The sequence below is a fragment of the Vidua chalybeata genome, chromosome 6 (assembly GCF_026979565.1).
Source record: "Vidua chalybeata isolate OUT-0048 chromosome 6, bVidCha1 merged haplotype, whole genome shotgun sequence".
NCBI lineage: Eukaryota > Metazoa > Chordata > Aves > Passeriformes > Viduidae > Vidua > Vidua chalybeata.
In genome coordinates, this window is record NC_071535.1 from 10,728,974 (window position 1) to 10,751,522 (window position 22,549).

The following is a 22,549-nucleotide window of genomic DNA, read 5'->3' on the forward strand; positions in this document are numbered from 1 at the left end:
CACCACCATTGGTAAAGACCATCTCCACACAGGGAAGACATGACCTTCACTTTCCAGTTTCCTTCTCTGCTTTTTTTTTTTTTTTTTTTTTTTTCTTCTCACTATTCCTTTCTCCAGAAAGTCCCCCCAGCAACAAGACCAAATTAATACTTGTGAGGAGTGTCTCACCAGACTGCAAATGCCTCTGCTCTTTATCCTAAAATAATTCTCATGTGAGTGACTAGAATTGCAAATTGTTTTACCTTAGCCAAATGTGGGACTTAAAATTATTAGGACTTTTTAAAAGAGGCCAGAGGGTGCCCAGAAATGCCATTTCCACCTGGAGTGAAGCATGACTCTGCAGGGCATAGCCGTGTCCTCTGTCACTCCTGAGGGTGGCTGTCCTGCCTGGAGCAGGGGGCCCAGAGTCAAAGCTCTGGATGAGTCTTTATCAATGCAGGTGGCTTTCTTTGATCCCAGGAAGAGCTGCATTGGTATCAGATAATGGCTCAGGGTAATATTTGAAGCTGGCAGGTCCATTTAGGCAGCAGCTCACCCTGGGTGATTTTCATGTTGCCAGAGGATGGAGAGGCAGTGCTGGGCACAGGGACATAGTCCCACCAGCTGTGGATAGCTCAGGGTGGCTCTTGTCTCAGTAGACTGAATTTGTCATCACCTTCTTCACAGACATTTCACTGTACGTGGTCTTCAACACACCTGTGCACATGTGTTCCCATCAGTGGGGTCACTGATGTCCCTCCTGTGATCCCACTAGGTTGAACACTTCAATTTATTCACTCAACAGTGAAAAGATGCTACAAAGTGACCTTTTGGGAAGGTGGAAATGCTGATCTCTGCTCTGGGGGGAGCCCTACCAACATACCCACATATCCCAAAACCAGCAGCTCAGCTAGTCCAGAGCCCAGAGAGACTTTTGGGTTCAGAGAGGGAACCATGTGACAAAGCCCAGAACACAAATCACCCAAGAAACTGTCAGCAGCCAGATCAAACCCAACATTTGCATTGAGCATCTCAGCAGTACAGTGTGACAAAATCTCCACTCCAAAATTACTGAATCTGGAGGAAGTTTAAATCCAGAAACAAAATACTTATACTTGAATCAGCCAGTATTTAGAGTGTGTGTTCATGGGTGGGAGTTTATGTGTTTGCATCCCATGCACACACATTTATATGCACGCATTAACTACTGCAATTTCTAAAAAAAGTTAAAATCTAAGATCACAAGAAGTAAGGATCACTCATATTAGTTACATTTTTAATAGGCAAAGTCACAGCTGAGGCTGGCACCATTATTTGCTTTTGCTCAGCTCTTTTCCCACGGACAGCATTTTGGGTCAAAAGCAAGTGAAGCTGCAGAAAGCCAACCCATGCCAGGGGCAAATTCCAGGCCTGGCCTAAACGAGTGTAATTCACATTCAAATCAGCTGAAGTTATGCTACCCTGTTCCAGGACTGACCCAGCTCCTGCAGCTTTCCTCCTCAGATTGTTCCCAGCCTGTCACTGTGATGAGCACACGCTCCCAGGATTTTGGCACAGGAGTGAGGCGAGGACGGCTCTGGACATGCTGATCAATCACAGAGCCTTACATTGGACAGATCTGAAATCAGTCTCCAATTTACCAACTTCCAGGCATGTGACAATCAGGAGCATTTGGGGATACATATTTATGTTTCCAGAAGTGAAAACACAGGGAGCTATTAATAGATTAATCTAAAAGCATCCCTGGGACCGTGTGAGGTGTCATCATCTGGCAGCACTTCACTGTTCCCACTGCTGGGAATGTAATCATGTGCGTTGTCATCGTGCACCCACCCGTAGCAGCAGCACAGGCTCAACCCCACTCTGGGGCCAGCTCAATCTCCACCAAAGAGGCAGCAACGTTTAACTCCCCTGCAAAGCACTTAGAGAGGGAGCTGGTGCTGGAGACCAGGCACAGATAGGACAGGGATGCATTTTCTTCTTACCAACTCAGCTGTTTCCACCTTCCCTTAGGAGACAGGATCCCATTTCATCTCTTCCCAGGCAGATTGAGGAAAGCCTGGAGTCATCCTCTGGTTTCAAGACAAAGGTACATGGGAGCAGGAGGGCACCTGTGAAGGATGCTCCTCAGCTGGGGACAATACTGAAGGAGGATGCAGAACTTAACCTTCTCTTATTTTCTTGGAATAGGACCTGGCTAGGGTTGGGAAATGGCTGGGCAAGGCTCAACTTGATGCCCAGACCTTGTCAGCATGTGACTCGGCAGACTGGGGAGCACTTCTCATCCTCTGCATCCAGGCCCAGGGGATCAGGTAGGATTTGGCTGCACAGGCCAGGTATTTCAATGCACTGCACATCAATATCCAGCATGAGGAACAGAAACACAATGTGTGTGTCCATTTGTTTTCATGTCTATGCCTCTGTTTCTCCTGCCATGTGTTCCCCTTGGAACTGCAGGCACATTAGACTGTTTCCAGCTCTGAGATAGCTCTTATGCAAATAGGCAAGGCAGTACCAGGAGATACTGTCCTTTCCCAGTAACCTCTCTCACATCTGTGCTGTTGCCCTGTAGAGAGGGAGGTGATGGCAGAAAGCAGGCTGATTACCCACTGCTAAAAAGCGACAGCAGGAGAGGAAGGTCGCCTGACCAGCTGATTCCTGGTTAAGTCCTCAGTTCCTGGGTATGGCAGGCTCTGAGTTCCTAGTGGGAAAATATTCTTATTACTTAAAGCCAAAAACATGAAATAAATGAGCATTTTTACCTCTTTTTTTAACCTGTAATTTTTCTGAGAAAAATTTTTCAAATATATTAAAACAGAGGTATTTCACACCTAATCTGTTCTTGTCCTTTAGTGCAGTCATCTGGCACCCCCTTCAATTTCTAGAAGGCTATTTCAAATAGCTTAAAATCAGTTACAGATAAATAAACAATTACATATTTATGTAAGATGAGGGATTTTCCTTAATACGCATTTAATGATACACTCAGAATATGAACTAGCTATGGTTTGGGATTTTGTTCATTTTTATGGTGTTTCTACCCATTTATTTTATGGGCTCTGGGGAGTGGAGGCTAAAATTGAGAGCTTGTAAGAGGTTATAAAAGAAAAGAGCAGACATATTTTTCATGGCAGTTTGAATAGCCAAGTTGAAGAAAAAAAAAAACAAAAACCAACAGCAATGCCTTTTATTCATATCTTAGGCAATTGCTTTTTCCCAGTGCTGGACTCAGATGTGGGGACCTGTAATTTTTCTTATGGGGTTTTTTCCACTGTACCTCAGCAATGCAGCCCAGTGCTCACCAAGGTGAGAGCATCTCCTCTATCTGCAGCCCGAGGAGGGAGGGGCTGTCGTTGTCCCCTCCTTAGGGACTGGGCCAGGCAATGGAGAGGCTGCAAACAGCCAGGGACCCAAGCAGAAAGCCCCAAGAGCCCAGTCATGGGGGTGCATGGCACTGTGCCTCTCTCTGCGTGTTTAAAGCATCACTCCTACCAACATCTGTCAAAGCTGCAGGCACCTGGCACTTCTGTAAACCAGATTTTCAGGTCTTCATCAGGCATTCAGAGAAAAAGAAAACACATTTATGGGCCACCTGCAGTCAAACATCATGGAGGTCCAGACATAGATTTGTATAAACCAGTTCCTTGTGACGGATGGTCTGAGTACCTTGCAAGCCAAAAGCTCAAGCTCCTTCTCTGTTGTTGATTGCGTATCTCACATGCACCACATCCAGCCCCTATTTTTACAGAAAGTGTCTTGAAAGGAGAGGAAACAGCTGGTGAATAATTCATTGTGTACCCTCCCAGTTGTATTGCAGCATCTCCTCAACAGGCAGGGTTATCTGTACCACCACGAGCCATTCCCCCAACGCTTCTGGAAACAAAGGCTCCCTTTCTGCAGCTGTTTATCCAAAGGACACCGAGAGAACTGCAAGAGGAGTTGGGGAAACAGCAGGAGTATGAGATCCCACCCAGTGTAATCCCTTCTCAGGGAGCAGAAGTATCTCTGGACAAGGAGGGCTTGGAACTCACAGTCACATTCCAGGTTTATCTGCCAGCTCTGTTCCCCTCACCACTAAGTTTTTTCCCAACTTATAATGACCTATCCTTCTGGACCCAAGTCCTTCTGGACTTGGTAACAAACCAGAAGTTGTATAGATTAAAGAAATATGAAAATTAAAGAAAAAATAAATAGAACAAGAGAAAACAGCTTCAAGTTGTGCCAGGAGGTTTAGACTGGATATGAAGAAAAATTTCTTCACTGAAATGGTGATCAAGCTGCCCAGAACAGGCAGCTGTTCAGGTCCTGCACAGAACAGGCTGCCCGGGGAAGTGGTGGAGTCACTGTCCCTGGAGGTATTTAAAAGATGTGCAGATGTGGCACTTGGGACGTGGTTTAGTGCTGGGTTAACAGACTCTGGAACTAGGTGGCACAGAGCAGCCCTGAGGAATGTGGCAAAAAGTGCACTGGCTCCAAGGAATGCTTTTTGGGGAAAGTGGTCATTCCCTAGCACAGGGCTGCCAATCAGGATAACCACACTGCTCATCTTGTGCTGAGGACAAGTCATCATCTCACTTCCAGCTCATCCTGAACTGGTGGAAAGTTGCTATTTCACCTCCCAGCACATAATTCACGCATCTATTAGTCACTGACAACCAATTATATTTTTTGCCATCACATGCAGTGCTATAGATGTTGCCAGAGTCCAGCTTGGGGAATATTTCTCCAATATGTCTTTAGATGTAATTAACAAAAAAGACTCTAGTCTCTAGCTAGCTGCCCCAATTGGCCTGCAGCACGGAGGGAGACCAGGGATAGATTTGCAAGTCATTTTTTTCAGAGTTGCAATAAACCCATCTCCAGGCCCCTGCCGCCGGCCAACGCTGCCCTCTGTGAACTGCACAGATGCAGTGGGAGGGAGAATGTTGGTTGAAATCCTGACAGACTTTATGCTAATTCACCAAAGAGCATTTTAGACCATACACGGACACTTAATCGAGTGGGAAAGACAGCAGCAAACACGACATTTAATTATGGGAAAGAAAAACGAAGTCTTTTACCCTGCATTTGGCGTTCTCCCAACATACAGAGTTAATTGTTAGGAGGGTATATTAGAAGGCAATGAAGGAGAAGATTGAAAACCCTGATTATACCAAGGTCCTGAAAATGCTGAATTTATTGAATTTCACATGAGAAAACACAGTCTGTGCTACACTGAGGGCTGTGCCAGCAGCCAGCTAAGAGCTCAGGGGGTCTGTATGTGCATGTAAGAGAGGAACAAAGCACCCCAACTGCTTTATGAACCTCTGCCAACTGCTGGCCAAGCCCCACTGCATCCCTAAAATGGGGCAGGTCAATATATACTCATGTGGATACTCTTGGTGTAGGTGATGCACAAGGCCAGCACATTTTTCAGGAGTTCAGTTTTCCTTTAGAAAAGGATCTAATCAGGTAAAGTTGGAAAGTGCATTTCATCTGTGACCTCTGTATAGTATATTTAGTTGCATTTGCCTAAATTTGGCTAGAGCCTGAAGCAACAGCAAGCCCAAATGCTTTGGCAAGCACTGGCACAGATGCCCATGAGATAACAAGAGTGGTGGGGCTGGATCATGTGAAGGTCCACCAGTCCCAGTGGACTGCACCCAGAAGAGGGGGCATTACCAGAACAGAGAATCAACCAAAATTCTCCCCGCAAAAACCCCACTACCTCCAACAGTTTGGTTCTTAGCCCTGTCCTAACAGCCCTGCCCTGTTAGCAGACTGTGGTGTTGCCTTGGTTCACTATGATTTTTTTTCAGTTGTCCCTTGAACCACATGAAGATTTAGCCCATTTTTTTCTTCATTTTTCATCATGGCTGAGGAGCAAAATTTTGGCCCGTGGATGTAGTCATTATATCATGACCCATGGCCCAACATATCTCCTTGGGAAACTCCCCAGATTGGGTCCCACAAAGGAAAAGTATGGCCAATAATTGCCAATTCCGTCATGACATTAACAATTCCATCTGCTTTTGCTGAAGTAAGTAGAATTTTCTCTGGATTTTAGCAGCACAAGATGCTTTTTTTCCTTTTTTTTTTTTTTAAACAGGAAAAGTCCTCATGGCTAAATGAGCTCCAGCTGATGGGGCACCTGCAGTAGCTGTCACTGTGCTGCAGGGGGGAACCTTTGGCTGCTGATGCACTCGTGGCTGCTGCACGTTGGAACAGGCACCGCGAGTCAACTTTGGCCGAAATGCCCGTAGGAAGAGCCCTGGTGATTTGTATCGTGGTCCCTATTTTATTACAGCTTCTGGGGCTTTTTCCTAGCTTTAAACATTTTAGGAAAAAGCGTCCTAAAAAATAAAATAATTTTTAAAAAGACAGAAGGAATCTGATATTTGGGGTAAGATAGCCAAAATTGTTCCTTCAGATCACATGATTTTTGTGCCTGACCAATGTCAGTGGAAATACCCAAACGGGAAACTTGAATCCGCCTCATAGACACAGAGTCAGGCTGTCACTGCAGAGGGGAAGTCCAGCAGAAAATATAAAATTCTGGCTCCTAATGGAGTGCAGCAAACCAGAGGAAACAACCCAAAAGGCTTATGTAACAGTGGCACACCGCTCTCACGACAGCCAGGTGTGTGTCCCAGTCCAGGCAGCACTTGGCACTCGCTGAGCTGTGAATTGAATCCCAGCAGCTCCGATGGGAGTTAAGCTCAGTGTTGAGCCAGCCCCAGGCTGATGCTCTGAGTGGCCGTGGGTGGCCACACGTCCCTCGGGGCCAGCCTGAGTACACACACAGCTCCCGGGATGAGGAGCTGAGGCAGGACAGTGAGACACGGAACATCGATTTGTTGATGGAGATCTCAGGGGAAACTGCTGAGCTGAGAAAAACAAATTGACAGCAGCTCCATCCTCAGCAGCCAAACGCACTTCGGTTTGGCTTGGATTTCTCAGGTACCTGACCAAGCTTGTGCTCAGCTTGAGCACAAGCCAGCCATGTTTACCAGGCTGGTGGCAGGCAAGAAGAAGCACTGTGCCTGTGCCAGCCCAAAGCCTGTGGACAGAGCACAAACAGTGGGATCTGGAGCTCTGGCTCAGCCCTGTAGGCTGGCAGCATCCACCCCTCGTGATACAGCTTTAGGTAAATAATTATGTTTGGATTTTTTCTTTTGTTTTAATGAGACAAGAATAAGTCTCTCAACTAAACTGCCCACTATGCTGTTTAAAATTTGATTTAAACACTTCCCACGGCTTTTTGATTATTTATCCTTCTCTCTGAGATTTTTTTTGAAAAACAGTTTTCCAGTTTAGACAAACATTTTCCTATAAGGACCTCTGTGTGGAAGGGGCTGGCTGATCGTTTGCAAGAGTGTTGATCCCTGGGGCCATTTCCAGCACTGCTGAGTAATGCTCCAGGAGACTTGGCAATAATTCATCTCCAAGCTGTGCATGTCCTCAGTCACACTGGATTTTCAAGAACCATGTCAGTGTGGAACCACACGCCAGGCACACGGTGCCCTGCCCGGGTCAGCAGGAGGAAAGTGTGAGCACACACCTATGGGCAGGTCACAACTGGAAATGAAGGTTAGAAAAGTGCAGAAGCCAGGCACCAGTTAAACATGGGTGAGCAGATTCCTCTTTTTTTCAAGGATTGAGGGGAATTGTTTGACTTTGGTTTGCAGCAACAACCACACCTCAGATCTCCATTGTGCTGCCAATGCAAGCGTCCTCAGAGGAACCCAGGAAAACCTCTGCATATGAGGAAGAAGGAGATGTCTCAAGACAGATTAAAACAAATCCCAGAAGAAAGCCACCTCAAGTACAACACTTTAAATGGAAGTCAGTTTGATAAGTGAAAGACTGGCCTGCTCCAGAAGCACATTTTCCTGTTCCCTGTATGTTTCAGTTCAGTGGTGGCTGAGCTGCTGTGCAGTAAAACTCACTGGTGAATGAGCCACTTTAAAAGCAATAGAACTTTGTCCTCTTGGTGGCTCAGTTTCTCTGGTGTCTCCAAAATGTTTGTTTATAAGTGTGAAATGACTAACTGGCCTGTGCAGAAATGAAGGCAGTTGAGGTTCCAGCTTTGGGAAGCTGGCCATGGTGTCAGGCAGATGGAGCTGGGGAAGCCCCATGAGAGCAGGGGCTGAAGGCAGCAGAGGGAATGCAGCTGTATTCTCACCACTGCAGGTGACTCAAAGAGTTCAGCTTCTGACATCTGCTTCAGCCCCCTGGGGCCCTAAGAGAAAACCTGAATGTCACATCCCACTGCTCTGACCTTGCCTCACCTCTCCTCCCACCACCATTCTCACACTTCTGCTAAAAAAATCCTGCCCTCAAACACACTTAAGTCTCTCAGAGCACATACCAAGCATCAGAGAACCAGTCCCTTCTTCCTCAGACAACAAAATGCTGGAAGTGGCAGCACCAAGGAGGCTCCCCTTGCCTTTACATCTCCACGTGCTGCCAACTCTGAAACCTAAAGATTGTGCTAACACAGCAGCTACTTTTGGCTTGCTTCCAGGGGCCATTGCAGCAGGCTGCCAACTGCAGTGGGCTTGTGCCACCATCCCATACTCCTTCCACAAAGCCCCAACCCCTCAGAGGGAGCATCCAGCTTGCTGCAAATGTTTGCCATGGCACAGCCACTGCTGCATGCCACAGACTGAAAGGTCACCTCTGTCACAGGACAAACTACAACCCACAGGACACAACATTGTCTCACTCACTAAGAACAGCCCAGACACTGGGAACAGCAGATCAGCACCCTCTGGAAGACCATGGGTCCCAGCAGTAACTTAAGCAAAACTTCTTTTATTCTATACAAGCAAGCAAAGACCTTGAACTTTTATCAAACACTTATCACCAAGACAACCAAGAAAGGTGCTTGAACCCTGGCCAATATGTTTTTCTTTCTGCTTCACAGAATACATGAATTGCAAGAGCAGGCTGTCTCCAGGAGCATTTGTGCCTCAGAGACAGCAGCCAGGTTTCCAAGGTAAACTCAAATGAACTCTTATTTTCTTGTGGGTTTAACCAAAATACAAATCTAAGGGATCTCAAATGCTGACATCATTTAAAAAACCCAACCCCACAGTATTACTTACCTCTCCCAAGCACAGACCATATTCCAAGGCTTACCTCCCTTTATCACACTGGTCTATTACCCCAGACCCACTTTCTTCACTGGTTTAAGCTGAAACACCTGGCTGTAAACCAGGACACAGGCACTTCTTATTCTGCTATCTCCAGTTTGGGGGCAGGAGAGCAGGGCTAGAGGCTGATAGAAACAAAGCAGAGATGTGAAGAGGTAACCCTGAATAATTCTGTCTGTATCCTACAAAGCTCCTCAGCATGACTGCAATTCCCACCTGGCACTGTTGGTCACTTCAGCAGGTGATGCTGTACCCAGCTCTGAGTGAGCTGCTGAACAGCAGCACTCCCAAGAGCCCAGAACAGCCCCCACTGGTGACAGACTGTGTTGGCAAGCCTGGGGTACACAGATGGGATGGGTGGCCAGGATGGGCTCTGTCCACAGTGCTGCAAAAAAGTCTGAAGGACCCCAAGATATTTGTCCAAGTGTGCTTCAACACCTTTCTGCAGTGAAAAAACCTGCATGTGCTCCAAACTCTCTGTTCACCTCAACAGTGGCTGCTCCACTGTGGGCAGCCCTGCAATGGTGAGCCCAGCCTGTCCTGGTCCCATTATCCAAACAGGGCTATAGGAGAGGTCCAGGCAGCAGAGCCAAAGGGGAGGAGACCACTGGGACCCCTGTAGGTGGTGGCAGGGAGCAAGCTGACCTTAGTGTAGTGCTTAGCAGCTGAGTTCCGTTCTCAGCTTCACTATTTCCACGTTTTTGTCATGTATCTCATCTCCCAATTACTTTACATCATCTTTTTAGATTTTTTTTTTTTATTTCTGTTTTCTGCAGTGGAGGCATCATAAAACTCTTGCAACACTTTGGAAACATCATTCTTCTTATCTCCCTAAATTGCATGTGGAGGAGTAGAGGAAAATCCTGGCAAGGGAAGCTTGAACCATAATGCCCCAGCCAATTAATAAGCCATGAGCAGACATACTAATGGACAAATCTGATCAGGCAGTTACAGCAATTTCTATGCAAAAGCAGTGCTTCCAAATGGAGAGAGCATGAAATTATACTAGTGCTGAATCCATCAGTTAAAAGGCATTGCTACCCTGATTTTAAGCACCTTTATAGTCACAAAATTATCACCTCTACATAGGGGATAGCTACTGACTTAGAAAAAGCAAATGGAAAGACCCTACTATGAATTCACTATGGTTTAACCTCTTGATTGTACTTGGATTTGAAAATTTAATTAGAAAGTAATTACAGAGAAACTGGAAATATTGCAGAGGCCTCATCACCAGGCCCGGGAGGTTTTCTTGGCAACAGAGCAGCTGCATGCAGCACTAGAAGATTTCTGACCACTTTTTTACAAAGCAAAAGACAGACTCTTTCTAAACACCACTCTGCAGCAAAAAGGCTTTTGACTGATAATCCAATCTTTTTTCAGAAAAACAGGACGAGTTTCCCGTTGGGTTGTTGGCGGCAGAGCTGCGGAGGCTGCACTCGCCGTTGGAGTTAACTGCTGCACCGCAGCCGCTTCCCACTGAAGGAAGCTCACGACAGAGCTGCCCTCTTTCTTCATCCCTGTTTGTTATTTCAACAGACCCAGCAGCAGCCAAGAGCAGAGAGAATGAACAAATGGGAATAAAAATAAGTCCTCTAAGACACGCAAAGCATTGGCCAGTTCTTTTTTTAATCTTTCTGCTTGGCCATATATCTATTGTGTTCTGGAGTTGAAATAGCAGAGGGGTTTCTTACACCACAGCCAGATCAAATACAACTTTTGGGTGAGCATTAAACTGTGTGTACCAGCCTCTAAACAAAAGTGAGTGGGCTGCTTTGCTTTATCTTAGACACGAGTTTGTCAGGCAATGAGCTACAAGGTCAGAACAGTTCCATGCTGAACAGCAGGGTCTGAACAGCCACACATGCCACCAAAATTAAATATACACTAATCAGAGGTGAACTCAAATAATTTAGGCCCATTGGTTGGATAGGTAATTTCTGAGTCACAGAGCCCTACTCACATACCAGCTACAAATGCCTTGGGGAAAAAAAAAAATATGGTTAGGGTAATGCTCCCCATGGCAACCCAAGCATCTACACAGTGAAGCTGTTGCAGAAAGAGGATATCTCTGCTTTGCTCCAAGGAAGCTCCATCCCCCCAGACCTCATCCAGAGAAGGGGATCTACACAGCCCTGACAAGTACAGCCTGCTCCAGAAACAGGAGCTTGTGAACATACCGCTAACACTGTGTACCTACACATCCCTCAGCTTTATGCAAAGCCATTTTGGCATTCCCAGCAGCATTGCTTGGAATTAGGGTGCTGCTGCATCAGCAGTCCTGGGCCCTACAGCCTGAACCACAGGTTTCATTCAGGCCAATTATAGCACATTATAAACAGAGGATCCTGCTTGTTTTGGAACCGGCAACACAGCGAGCGAGAGGTTTTGCTTCCACAAATAGCCCGGGAGCTGGTGAGGACAGGCTCACATCCACCAGCCTGAAAAGTGCAGGGGTTAAAATGACACCAAGAGGGAACAAGGATGTGTCCCTAGCCTGGCCAGAAACTGGAGTGAATAAGTCTGGGTACCGATACTCTATGGGGCCAGGGCCAGGCTCTGCTTTAGCAAAACCTTTATCCTACTTGTCTACAGGAAAAATGAGCTTTCATCCTGAACCTTCCTTGAATGTTTTAAGTAGCAAAATTTAATAATCACATGTATACTTTTATAGACAAACAGATGATTTTGTAAGGATTTTAAGGCATGTTCATGATATACAACACAAAAAGCAGGCAATTCATTGGTTCTTAGGGAACCAGGGCAACAAATTCACATTGAATTCAATCAGGTGTCTGTTCAGAGCAATTCCCACTGGGGAAGCCATCCTATTCTCTAATTATAAAACACTTCATCATTTTTCTAATTTTTAATATTATTGATTTTTTTTTTTTTTTAGGTGGGGAGAGAAATGCCAAGTGTGATGTCAGCAGGCAGCAGTACCTGACACAATTGCTCTTTCCCAAAGCAGAGCACTGAATGCCAACTGAAGCATGGCTGGATATTGCACGATAAGAGACAAGCTATACTGTGCATATTTGGGGCAATGGACACAAGGGTATGACCCCTTGTGCCCTTGGGGGTTGCTCTCCCAAGGCCAGGTTGCTATATCAGTATGATAAGGGTAATCCTGTTAGGCAAACACATCAAACAAATAGTTACTCCTGATTGCAGACCTTGTCTAGGCAGATTTAAGCCTGGGTTAAATGGTGCTGAGTGTGCAATCCTCTAGCACAGCACACCAGGGGCTGAGAGAGGGATACGTGGGGGCTTCTGTGCCTCAGGACCCCAGGCAGGCACTCTCTGAGGCTCAGGCTAATTCCTGGAAGTATCTAAAAATTGCAACAGAATAAGTTCCCTCTCTTTCCCCTTCACTTCTTGTGTAGAAGAGGACAGATGACTCTTATGTCAGCCTGTTTTGCTTCTATATTTATGTCCTGCCTCAGGCTCACAATGTTCAGCTCAGATGCAATCCAGTCTGGTCGTATTAATACATCTGGGAAAATATTTTTAACAACCAACATCAAGCTGAAGGCCAAAGCCATCCACAGGCACCAGGAGCTCTCTGACCCCTCTTGACCACTTGCTTACAAAACAGAAAGGCTCCCCAAAAGGTGCTCTGTAGATTTTAAGGGCCAAGCACGCTTTTCAGCTTCCCTCTGTAATATGCTGGATGAAATTTAAGCTCTGCTGTAGCTCTGGGAATTTCCCTAAATTTCCAGAAGGATGAATGTGGCTCTTTTATTACAGGTGCAAAAATCAAGGCTTAATGAGACGTGGGCTGTGAACCCAGCCAAGGTGAAGTGGACACTGATGACAGCCTGTGAGCATCCCTGAGGGCTTGCAAAACACCTGCAGCAGAAGGAGCTCATCACCTTGCTGCCCACCTCACTCTACCAGACCACTTTGTCAAGGAACCAGAATAAAAAATAAGTTTCAAAGCCTTAAAAATTGGGTAATCCCACTCGTGGGCAACATCAACAAATCCGTGACACCAGCTGAGAGATTTATTCAGCCTCTCATCAGCTGGGGCTGATGTCTGACAGCAGTCAACCCTCACATTATAAAGAGCCACTGGAGAGATTTCCTTTCTAAAACAAAATGCATGAGAGCTTCACTTGGGCTCTCAAGAATCAAAAATGGGTAAGGTTGGAAGGGACCACTGGAGGTCATCTAGTCCAACCCCCCTGCTCAAGCAGAGTCCCTGGGAGCACATTACTCTGGATTGTGTCCAGCAGCTTTTTAACATCTTCAGGGAAGGAGACTCCTCAAGGTCTCTGGGCAACCTATTCCACCAAGAACCATTTTGGACGCAGATTTTTGGAATTTGCTAAGCAACAGCCAGGAAACAAGAATTACAAGAGAAGATTTGCTTACTTTGTTGTTTCCAAAGCAGATTTTTCTTTCATGCCATGGATCAGGATGGAGCTGACCCTATAACACAGCAGAGAAAGCAGAGCAGTCAAGGTTATGGGTAGCTCTGGCTTAATGTGAAATGGTGATTCACACAAAGTCAAGCAAGCAGAGACTGACTGTAATACAAATGAAGACTGAGGAGGAAGAAGATGTGGATGCAAGACAGTGCAATGGTGAGTCATGAGAACAGGGCCTGGTTCAAGGCCATGACTCCTCGCCTGGACAGGGCAATGTTGTCTGATAATTCCAGCAAGGGAGTCAGGAGGATTGCCCCAACCCAGATCCAGATCCCTGCTGACTCTCTAATCAGCTGTCTTGTTAATGAAATGAAAATATTTTTGCACTTTCCAGGAAAACTTCTGTATCTTTTCCAAACTGATTCTGAAATGAAAGGACAGCCACTTGCGAAAATGCTCTCCTGAAAATTGGAGATGGGCAAAGAGACACACTAAAGGCATGTACATGACCCAGGTGTTACAGACCCAGGTGTATATAGCAGGGAGGTGCTCTCATCTCTGCATCTGATGTGCAACAGCCATACAGGGTGAACAGCCCTCACTCACCACCATGCAGGAAGATGTGCACTCCTCCTTATGAGGCAGCCCCAGGCAGCTTCCTTTACTGCCTTCCCATCCCTGGTGCTGCAGGCAGCCAAGGGCCCTGAGATGACAGAAACAAAGGACAAGCTCATCAGGGGAACAAGCAGCAGCAGAAGAAATGAAACCAAAAGGTTTTTGAGAAAATGTTTGTGTGAGGCTTCCACGAGGTGTCAGCAACAGCTATTATTCATCAGAGCTGAACAGAGTGCCTGGGGCTGCCATCCGCCTCCTCACATGGCATGTCCTCACCAAAGGAGAACAAATCCTGTCTAGTGACTGCCAGCAGCTCTGCCGCCGGGTCTCTGCACAGGATGACCAATCTCTGTCCCCTGTCTAACAGAGCAGAGCAGAGGGTTCCCCATGCCAAGCCCAGACCCCCAAGGACCAGAACAATATACTTGCATATTATCCCTGACCTAAAGAACTCACCAGCTGAAACAGGATGGTCGAAGCAGCGTTACTGCACCCCATGTGCAGGTGGGATACTGGTGGCAGAGAGATTAAACTGAAGATCAGTGAGGTACCTGTGGTGAGAGGGGGACATACAGTGTGTATATTCCAGCGCAGCACCCCTACCACAAAACCCCTGACTCTCCTCATTCCTTACTTCACTCTGAAGATGTGCAGTTTTAGCTAAATAGGACATTAGGCATTTCTCTCTGACTTGTTGATGAAGATCCCAGAGGCTAAAAGTGAAGTGGCAGCTGTGCTGCTCCAGCCCACCAGGGATCTGGAGCTGTTGTCTAAACTCTGCTGACCTTTGGTCCTGAGCCTGCCTTTTTCCAGAGGAGACTGGTAAGTGTTCAGAGTTAAACCCATGCACGAATTCTTTGCAAGGGCTGGAGTAAACCCTGTATCCTTCAGCTCTAATCAAGAAAGACGGATGTACTCTTTGGCCATCTTCAATCTCATGCTCAAACCCAGCACTAGACTATGTTCAGTGTACTCCTTGATAGTGCCTATTTTTATTTTGCTTTTAATTACACACACAGTCAGGTCCATGATGTCAAAATTATCCTGCCCTCAATTTAATGAAAGCCTTAGGAAGCAAATGACGTCTGCCACAAGAAATGGCAGAGCTTTTCCCTTCGTCTGATTACGTAGCTGGGGTTTCCATAGTATTAGAAGGTTTCGTCCAATTACGTAGTTGGGGTTTCCGTAGTATTAAGAAGGTTTTAGTTGGTCACTGGCTGGAGAAACCAAAGGATCAAGATCCTGAAAGAGGGTGAAGATGAAAATAGCTCTGAGAGGATACGTCACGTTACTTGGATGTGGCTGCACCGATAGAGTAATCTCTGTCATGTGCCAAGGAACCTCTGATAAGCCCTCTCATAGTTGGATTGGTAATAAGATCAGCTGCTTAATTCAAAGTGATTAAAACCAGGCTGGACTGCAAACAAACAAATCATGTTCATGGGTCTGTGCAAAAAAATATACATATCAGAAAAGTAAAACTTTTCTGGGCTGTCCTGTTACATCACTAGAGCTGAGTACCGCACCCTATAAACAATTTTGGGGCCAAATGTAATCCAGTGCAGCCCACAGACAGGCTGCCCTTCCTACAGGCAGGCTCCCACTTCAAATGTATGTGACAAATACAATTTGCAAAGGGTTACCCACCAGCTGTGAGGCTGATAGCACTTGGCATGCTCTGGCCTATTTTTAAGCCATTGCTGGGGCCCAAAGCACACTGTGGTTGTAACCATTCCCACTACCTCCGTAGGAGAGCTTGGCCCGTGGATAACAATCTCACTTCTACACCAAAGACATTAATTTCCTATTAAAAAGTCAGTTTGGCTTTGCAACTGTGCTAATGCCTTGCTTTTGGGCTCTGGCACCACTTGACTTACCCAGGCATATGTGCAGGATGTGTAGAAAGGTCTGGGCAACCTGACATCACCACACCGGACATCCAAATCAATGGCAATGTCCTAGCAACAGCTAGAAAAGGATTTGGGATTCTCATCAGGGCATCCCCCAGAGCAGGAGGCATGCAGAGATGCGGTGGGTAGCACTGCCATCAGCAATGGGCAGCAAGGCACGGGCAGACACAAAGGAAGGGCTGTAGAAGCAGCTATTTTTAAACCATTTCTTTCGGTCCTGCACTTTGGTAAGAATTATCCCATGGCTGCAGTGATAGGATGTGACTGACAGGTCAGTGCTCTGGTGGTAGCAGGGAGTGGCGAAGCGGCTGCCTTTAATGGGTTTTCACCTGGAATCGGAAGCAAGCAGCAAAAGAGGATTTTCTGTGCCCTGGCTGACATCCAAGACGCCAGGAGCCATGGTGGATCCACAGGGATCCTCGGATGACGAATTGTGCTGACAAACGCTGGACGTAATTCTCTCCGGCAAAGCAGATCAGTGGATGTTATCCTTCTTCTATTCTCTTCCCTCAGATGTGATCAGCAAGAGTTTTTAAGTGTGACAGTGGCGTGCAGCATCCTGCCCAGCTCCCCCACCTGCCTGCACCCCCTCACACGGATCCCCAGGGTTTGCTGTGAGCATTGCTGGGCAGGGAAGAAGTTACAAAGCAAAGCAAACACAGCTTAGGCATTGTTTCCCTGGCTGAATGGTGGTTCAGAAGAGGCACAACAAAGGGGGTGGCTGTTCCTCGCCAGCTTCTTACTCATCGTGGTCATCAGGACAGTTGGTAGCATGATGTGATCTCCCTTCCTGCCTCCCTGAGCAGCTTCACAGAGAGGGCTGCAGGGAAGCAGAGCATTTCAGCCCCTGTCTGGTAATCCCCCTCCGTGTGCACAAGCGTCTCCCATTCCAGCAGCAAACAGCAGCAGAGGGACAACTCCAAGGACAGAGAAATCAGAGCTGTGGCCTGTGAACCCATCAACAACTGGCATTGCCCACCTGCAGATGCCAGAGACTCTGATCTTCCTGATTGAGAGGACAATGGCTGCAAGAGGGGGAGACACTGGGGCCAAACACACAGAGGAAGAGGGAAATAGTCTCAGGGGGTCAAGGATGGAGCAGATCCCAGTATTTGCTACCAGTAAGGAGGCCTTAGGAGAGAGCAGATCCCAGTAACACCAGCGCTTGCTTTCCTAGTGTGTGACCGTACATATGCATTTTAGAGCCAAGGGACTCCAGGTGCCCAAGGGGAGTCCCTGGTGCAGGGCTGCAGACAGTGCTGGGCTCACCCCATGTCATGACCATCTCCTTGCTCTTCTGTAGCCCAAACCTGACAGGTGCCTGTCAGAAGGAATGGCTGCGGGCAAATGTCACTCTCTGGAGACGTCCTAGAGACACAAGTTTAGCAACAAGCACGTGTGCACACACGTGTGCTGGCCGAAGGGCAGTGCCAGGCCCCAGCCTGAGCCACCCACGGGGGCCAAGAACTGGCATCGGCCAGGCTGGGCCCTGCCAGGGCGGGCACGGGGGTGTGACACCGCCTGCCCCGGCACACGTGTACCCGGGCACTGCACGTCTGCAGCCTCCCATGCCCGGGAGGCCGGGTGTTCCACAGCCCCTGGGCACAGGCCCGCTGTGGCCCAGATGCCATGTGCCCTTGACCCATGTGTCCAGGCTCTGATGTGCCCCGGATCCTCCAGACTCAGGATCCCATGCCCTCGGGATTCTGCACCCTCTGCTCTCTGCATCCCTTAGTCCCAGGGCCTCACACCCCCAGGACACCATGTACCTGGACTCCATACCTTTGGGACCCCAGGCCCCCGCACTGCTGGGACCCCATATCCCTGGGACCTCATACCCCAGGCAACCCCGATCCCTACACCCCCGGTACCCCACACCCCCATACTCCAAGAACCCCATATCCCTGTGACCTCCTGCTCCTGGAAGCCCCGATCCCTACGCCCCTGGGACCCCCATGTCCCCCGCCCCGCGGCATTCCCGCCCCGCCCCCGCGGGACTCCGAGCCCTCAGCCAAGTTTCTTGGAACTTTGCCTCCCGTGACGCACGCGCCGGCGCCGGGCCCCATCCTCCCGGCGCAGCCAATGGGCGGCCGGGGCGCCGGGGCGGCGGCCAATGGGCGCCGGCCGGACAGTTCCCCGGTCCTGACCGACCTTCACCGCCCGGGCGGGGGGGGCCGATAAAAGGGCCCCGCGGCGGCGCGCGGCGCTCCCGCCTCCGGCCCCTCCACTGCGGCGGACACGGCACGGGCGGCACCGGCGGGAAGGTGAGCGCCGGGAGCGGGGGGGAGGGAGGGAGACAGGCCGTTCCCGTGTACCGGGCCCCGTGCACCAGGGATATGGGCGTCATGTGCACTGCCAGGAGGCCGTTCCCCTGTACCAGGTCTCCGTGCACGGGAATAGGGGTGTCCGGTGCACCGCGGGGAGGCCGTTTCCCCGTACCGGGTTCCGTGCGCCAGGGACATGGGCGTCCTGTGCGCTGAGGGGAGGCCGTTTCACGGAGAGCCCCGGTAGCGGCTCTCCGTGTACTGGGGACACGGGTGTCCCGTGCAGCGGGAGCAGGGACGGACGGCGGGAGGAATAGCGATCCCGTGTTCCCGGGTACGGGTCTCTCCTGCACCGGGGTGTCGCGCCGGCTCGCTGTCCCCCGCGCCGGCGGGGAAGCGGGCGGGCCAACCCGGCGAGCCCCGGAAGCAGCCCGGGGAGCCCCGGGCACTGACCGCCCGTCCGCTCCCGCAGGTCCGGGCCGATGGTGGGAGGCAGCCCCCGGCGGAGCCCGGCCGCACGCCATGCCCTGGAGCGTCCGCTGGGTCGGCGGCTGCGGCGCCCAGTCCCAGAAGCAGTGCAAGAAATCCTCCTTCGCCTTCTACCAGGCGGTGAGGGACCTGCTGCCCGTCTGGTTCCTGGAGGACATGCGGACCATGGAGGCCTTCCACTGGGAGGACGGGGGCAAGGTGAGCGTGTACTCGCCCTCGGAGGCGCTGCTCTACGCGCTGGTGCACGACCACCAGCCCTACGCCCGGCACCTGCTCACTAAGTTCCCCCAGAGCGCCCTGGCCGTGCCCAGCCAAAGCTTCAGCTGCTGCCAGTCAGCCCCGCACCTGGCCATGGCCGTCCGCTACAACCGCGTCCGGGTGCTCTTCCGAATCCTCAAGGCCCTCCAAGCCTTGCCCCCGAGTGACAGAGCCGCCCACCTGGACCGCCAGGGCTGCAGCCGCGTGGAGGGCGGCAAGACAGCCTTGCACATGGCCTGCGAACTGGTGCGGCCCGAGTGTCTGCTCCTGCTGCTGGGGCACGGCGCGGCGCCCTGCCTGCAGGACAGTGCTGGGAACACCCCCCTCGACACCCTGCTGCAGCAGATCTCCCACATGCCGGCAGCTAACATGCGTGCCAAGCTCCTCTGCCTCGACTGCCTCTTCTTCTTCGTGCCTCAGGACCTCAAGTTTGCAATGAAACAGCAACTGTTGGACAACCGGCAGCAGTGGCAGGACCTCCTGGGAGAGAACAGGTTCCAGTGCCTGGTGGGCTTAGCTCCCCCATCACTGTTTGTCAGAGCCATGCGTGTCTTGATCAGGACCATTTCACCTGAGCACTTCCCAGAGGCTCTGGATAATCTGCCTCTGCCTCATTTTCTAAAGCCTTTGGACTTGAAACTGGAGAGCTAGAGGGGTGGTATGAGAGCCTATTGTGGTATGAGAGCCTCCTGCTCACCTGACAGAAATAGACTTGTGCTAAAAATGTATCATTATACAAAGCTGCTAATGCAGTGGCCAAGTATCTGTTTTACTGAGAACAGTATTTTTTAAAAGAACTGTATCTGGCACTTTACAATATATTTTATTTAAAGATCCTTGTGAGGTGAGGGCCATGCTGCATTTTATAAAGATGTTCTATGGCATGTACAAATGAGGGTATGGGGAAGAACATATTTGTAAATACATCTGAATAAATCAGTGGCAGATGTGATCAAAATACAAAACAAGCAATTGAAAACCCTGGAGTGGCATGTGCCTTGGAAAAGGGTGTGCAGGGTGGGGGAGTATCTTTTTGTAGGATTTCCCTGTTACATAAGCCTCACCATCCTGGAACAGGATGACTCCTTTTTTACAGCTCTCCTAATACATCTTGGCAGAGATGCGGGGTTTTTTTAAAGGCACAGATGAAAACTTCCTCATCTTCTACACAAGACCAAAGAGAAGCCAGATACTGTTACAACTTCCCTAAACAAGGCTGCCAAGGATGTGCATCTGAACAAAATGTATTTTACAATATGCATAAATAACAGTTGGCTTCCTTGTAAAGTTGTCTCTGTTCTCCTTGGAGGGCCAAGGTGTTCGTTGTCAGGCAGAGAGGGATGGAGCACATGTGTTGCTGTGGCCAAAAGTGTACCTGCCCTGGCCAGGCTGGACCCTGCAGCCTCTCTGTGTGACTGCTGCAGGGTGAGGAGGGTAGCACAGAGCAGGAGAGCCAGCCTGCTATTGCCAGGGGGATGTAAGGAGGTCTGACAATGGCCCAGGATCCTAGATCATGGCTTTTTCAATGGATTCTGGCCCCTCCAATGCCACTCACCATCAGTGTGTGATGGCTCAGGTTTATCTGAGAACACCATGAAGGTCTTGGTGTTTACTCTGGGTGCCAGAGGAGTAGCTTAGGTATCCAGACTTTCCCCAGCTATCCCTCCTGAGATGCTCCAAGGTAGAAGCAACATCCTCACAGCTGCTCCAGATCAAAAAGCCCTTTTAATGTCCTGCTTCCAACACTTCTCTTTTGACCAAGCAAAGGGTACAGCTTCAGTTCCTTGCTCTGCATTCTTAACTCCTCAGCATTTTGGGCAGTCCCTGTGTAACTGGCACTGCCCCTGTGTGCTCTGCAGGGAGCTGTGCTGGCTCCACCAGCCCTGCAAATGATAGTGATCTCCTAGGACACAGCACTGGAGCCTTGGCTCTGTTCTTGGAAGTTGTCATTGAAACTGTAGGGTTTTGTTTCAGGGCTTAAATTCGTAGCCAGGGAGCTGTTTGCCACTTGAACTATTTCAGGACTGCTGTTCACTCTAGGGTCATCAAGGAATTGATGTGCTTAGGAGAGAGGAGCCATGTTCAAGGCAGAAATTTCTATATTCATTAATTAATTTGGTTAAGAAATGAAAAAGCCACAGAATTAGGCACTAAGCTGTCTATGTTTCAGCAGAACAGAGTGGTATTTAATCTAAAATAATCTCCGTACTGCATGCACAATAAAAGATAAGCCATGCTTCTGAAAGTTGAGAAGAAACAGAAAAAAGATTGCTATTCTTAGCCTGATAGCACTGAAAATGTTCCTTTTTCCTAAGAAACGAGGCTCATACATGCTCAAACCTATTACCATGGGAAATTCAAATCCCTTGCTGGAAAACATGGAAAAATTCTGTTCTCTTCAGCTGCCTTGTTGGTTATAAAACTACAGAAATCCAGAGAACTAATCCTAATCTTCCAAACCTAGCCACTTAAAAAAAAAAAAAAATCTATGTTGCTACACTCTTTATTAGAGTACCTGTTCCCCATTGCTTCTGGAACAATGGTGTGGAAACATCTTTCCAAACAGACAAGTAGTAAAGGAGTCGGGTCTAAGTTGCACATTACAAAGTTTCCAAAGTGAGGTGGGGGAAAAGACAGAGTGGGGTTGGGTGGGACAGAATGTTTATCAGCTCTGCTGACAAAGACACAACGAGATTCAGCAGTAGGGGGCAGTTGGTTGGTTGGCTGAACTGCATGCTGGAAAACGCTCCTGCTCCCTGTAATTGCTGTGAGAGCAATTACACACTGGAACAGCCCAACAGGCTGGCCAGGATATCCTACACCTTCAAATGAGCCCTTTAATAAAACACCAAGGCAAAGGCTGCCCTGTGACTCTCTGGAGCCCTCCCCCCAGCTCTGGGGTAATTCATTTCAACAAACAGAACTGATCCCCTCAACATGTTGCGATGGGTGCGAAGCCAGCTGACTGCTGTGCCCTTCCTGTTATTCTGGGACAGGAGGCAGACTTGGTGCCAAGCCCACGCTGGGATGGCTCTGCCCAAGGTCACCAACAGCCCTCGCTGTGTGTGGCTCGTTGTCTGCCATGCTTCATCTGGAGAGGAACTGTGGGCAAAACGCACCAGTGAGCACACGGATCACTCGCCCAGCTTGTTTTTCAGACAGAGTCACAGCTTGGGAAAAGGCTGGGGCTTTTTACATTGGAAACAGAAGTCTTTTGTTTATAGACAAAGCAATAGCAGCATCATCTTTCCCCAGACTGACCTGCCAGCACATCTCTGTCTTCTGCCACCTTTAGGGCACAGTGGAGTTCAGGCTCCACAGCCCATTCAGTTTTCCATCTCTTGGAGAAGGCTACCAACAAAAGTACCAAGAAGTGCCAGCTGCATCACCACTGACAAGCTTGATAAAGCAAACAGGGACACTGGTTATATCCCTACAGAAGAGAACTGTGGTGCTAGAGCTAGGAAGCTGGCCATAAAGGTGTAAAAAAGAAGATTCACAAAGTCCTAACACCATGGGAGCAG

At 48.9% G+C, this 22,549-nt stretch overlaps 1 protein-coding gene across 1 annotated transcript; it reads left to right on the forward strand.

Moving 5' to 3' along the window:
• Positions 1-18,199: 18,199 nt before the first annotated feature.
• ANKRD9 (ankyrin repeat domain 9) lies at positions 18,200-19,964 on the forward strand. The gene is made up of 2 exons (XM_053945778.1): positions 18,200-18,278; positions 18,751-19,964. Exon 2 carries the CDS (start codon positions 18,801-18,803, stop codon positions 19,674-19,676), a length of 876 nt encoding a protein of 291 aa, XP_053801753.1. The 5' UTR covers positions 18,200-18,278; positions 18,751-18,800; the 3' UTR covers positions 19,677-19,964.
• Positions 19,965-22,549: the final 2,585 nt, after the last annotated feature.

Bases quoted from the DNA above. Each gene is read 5' to 3' on its own strand.
- ANKRD9 (XM_053945778.1), top strand. From the start codon at position 18,801: ATGCCCTGGAGCGTCCGCTGGGTCGGCGGCTGCGGCGCCCAGTCCCAG.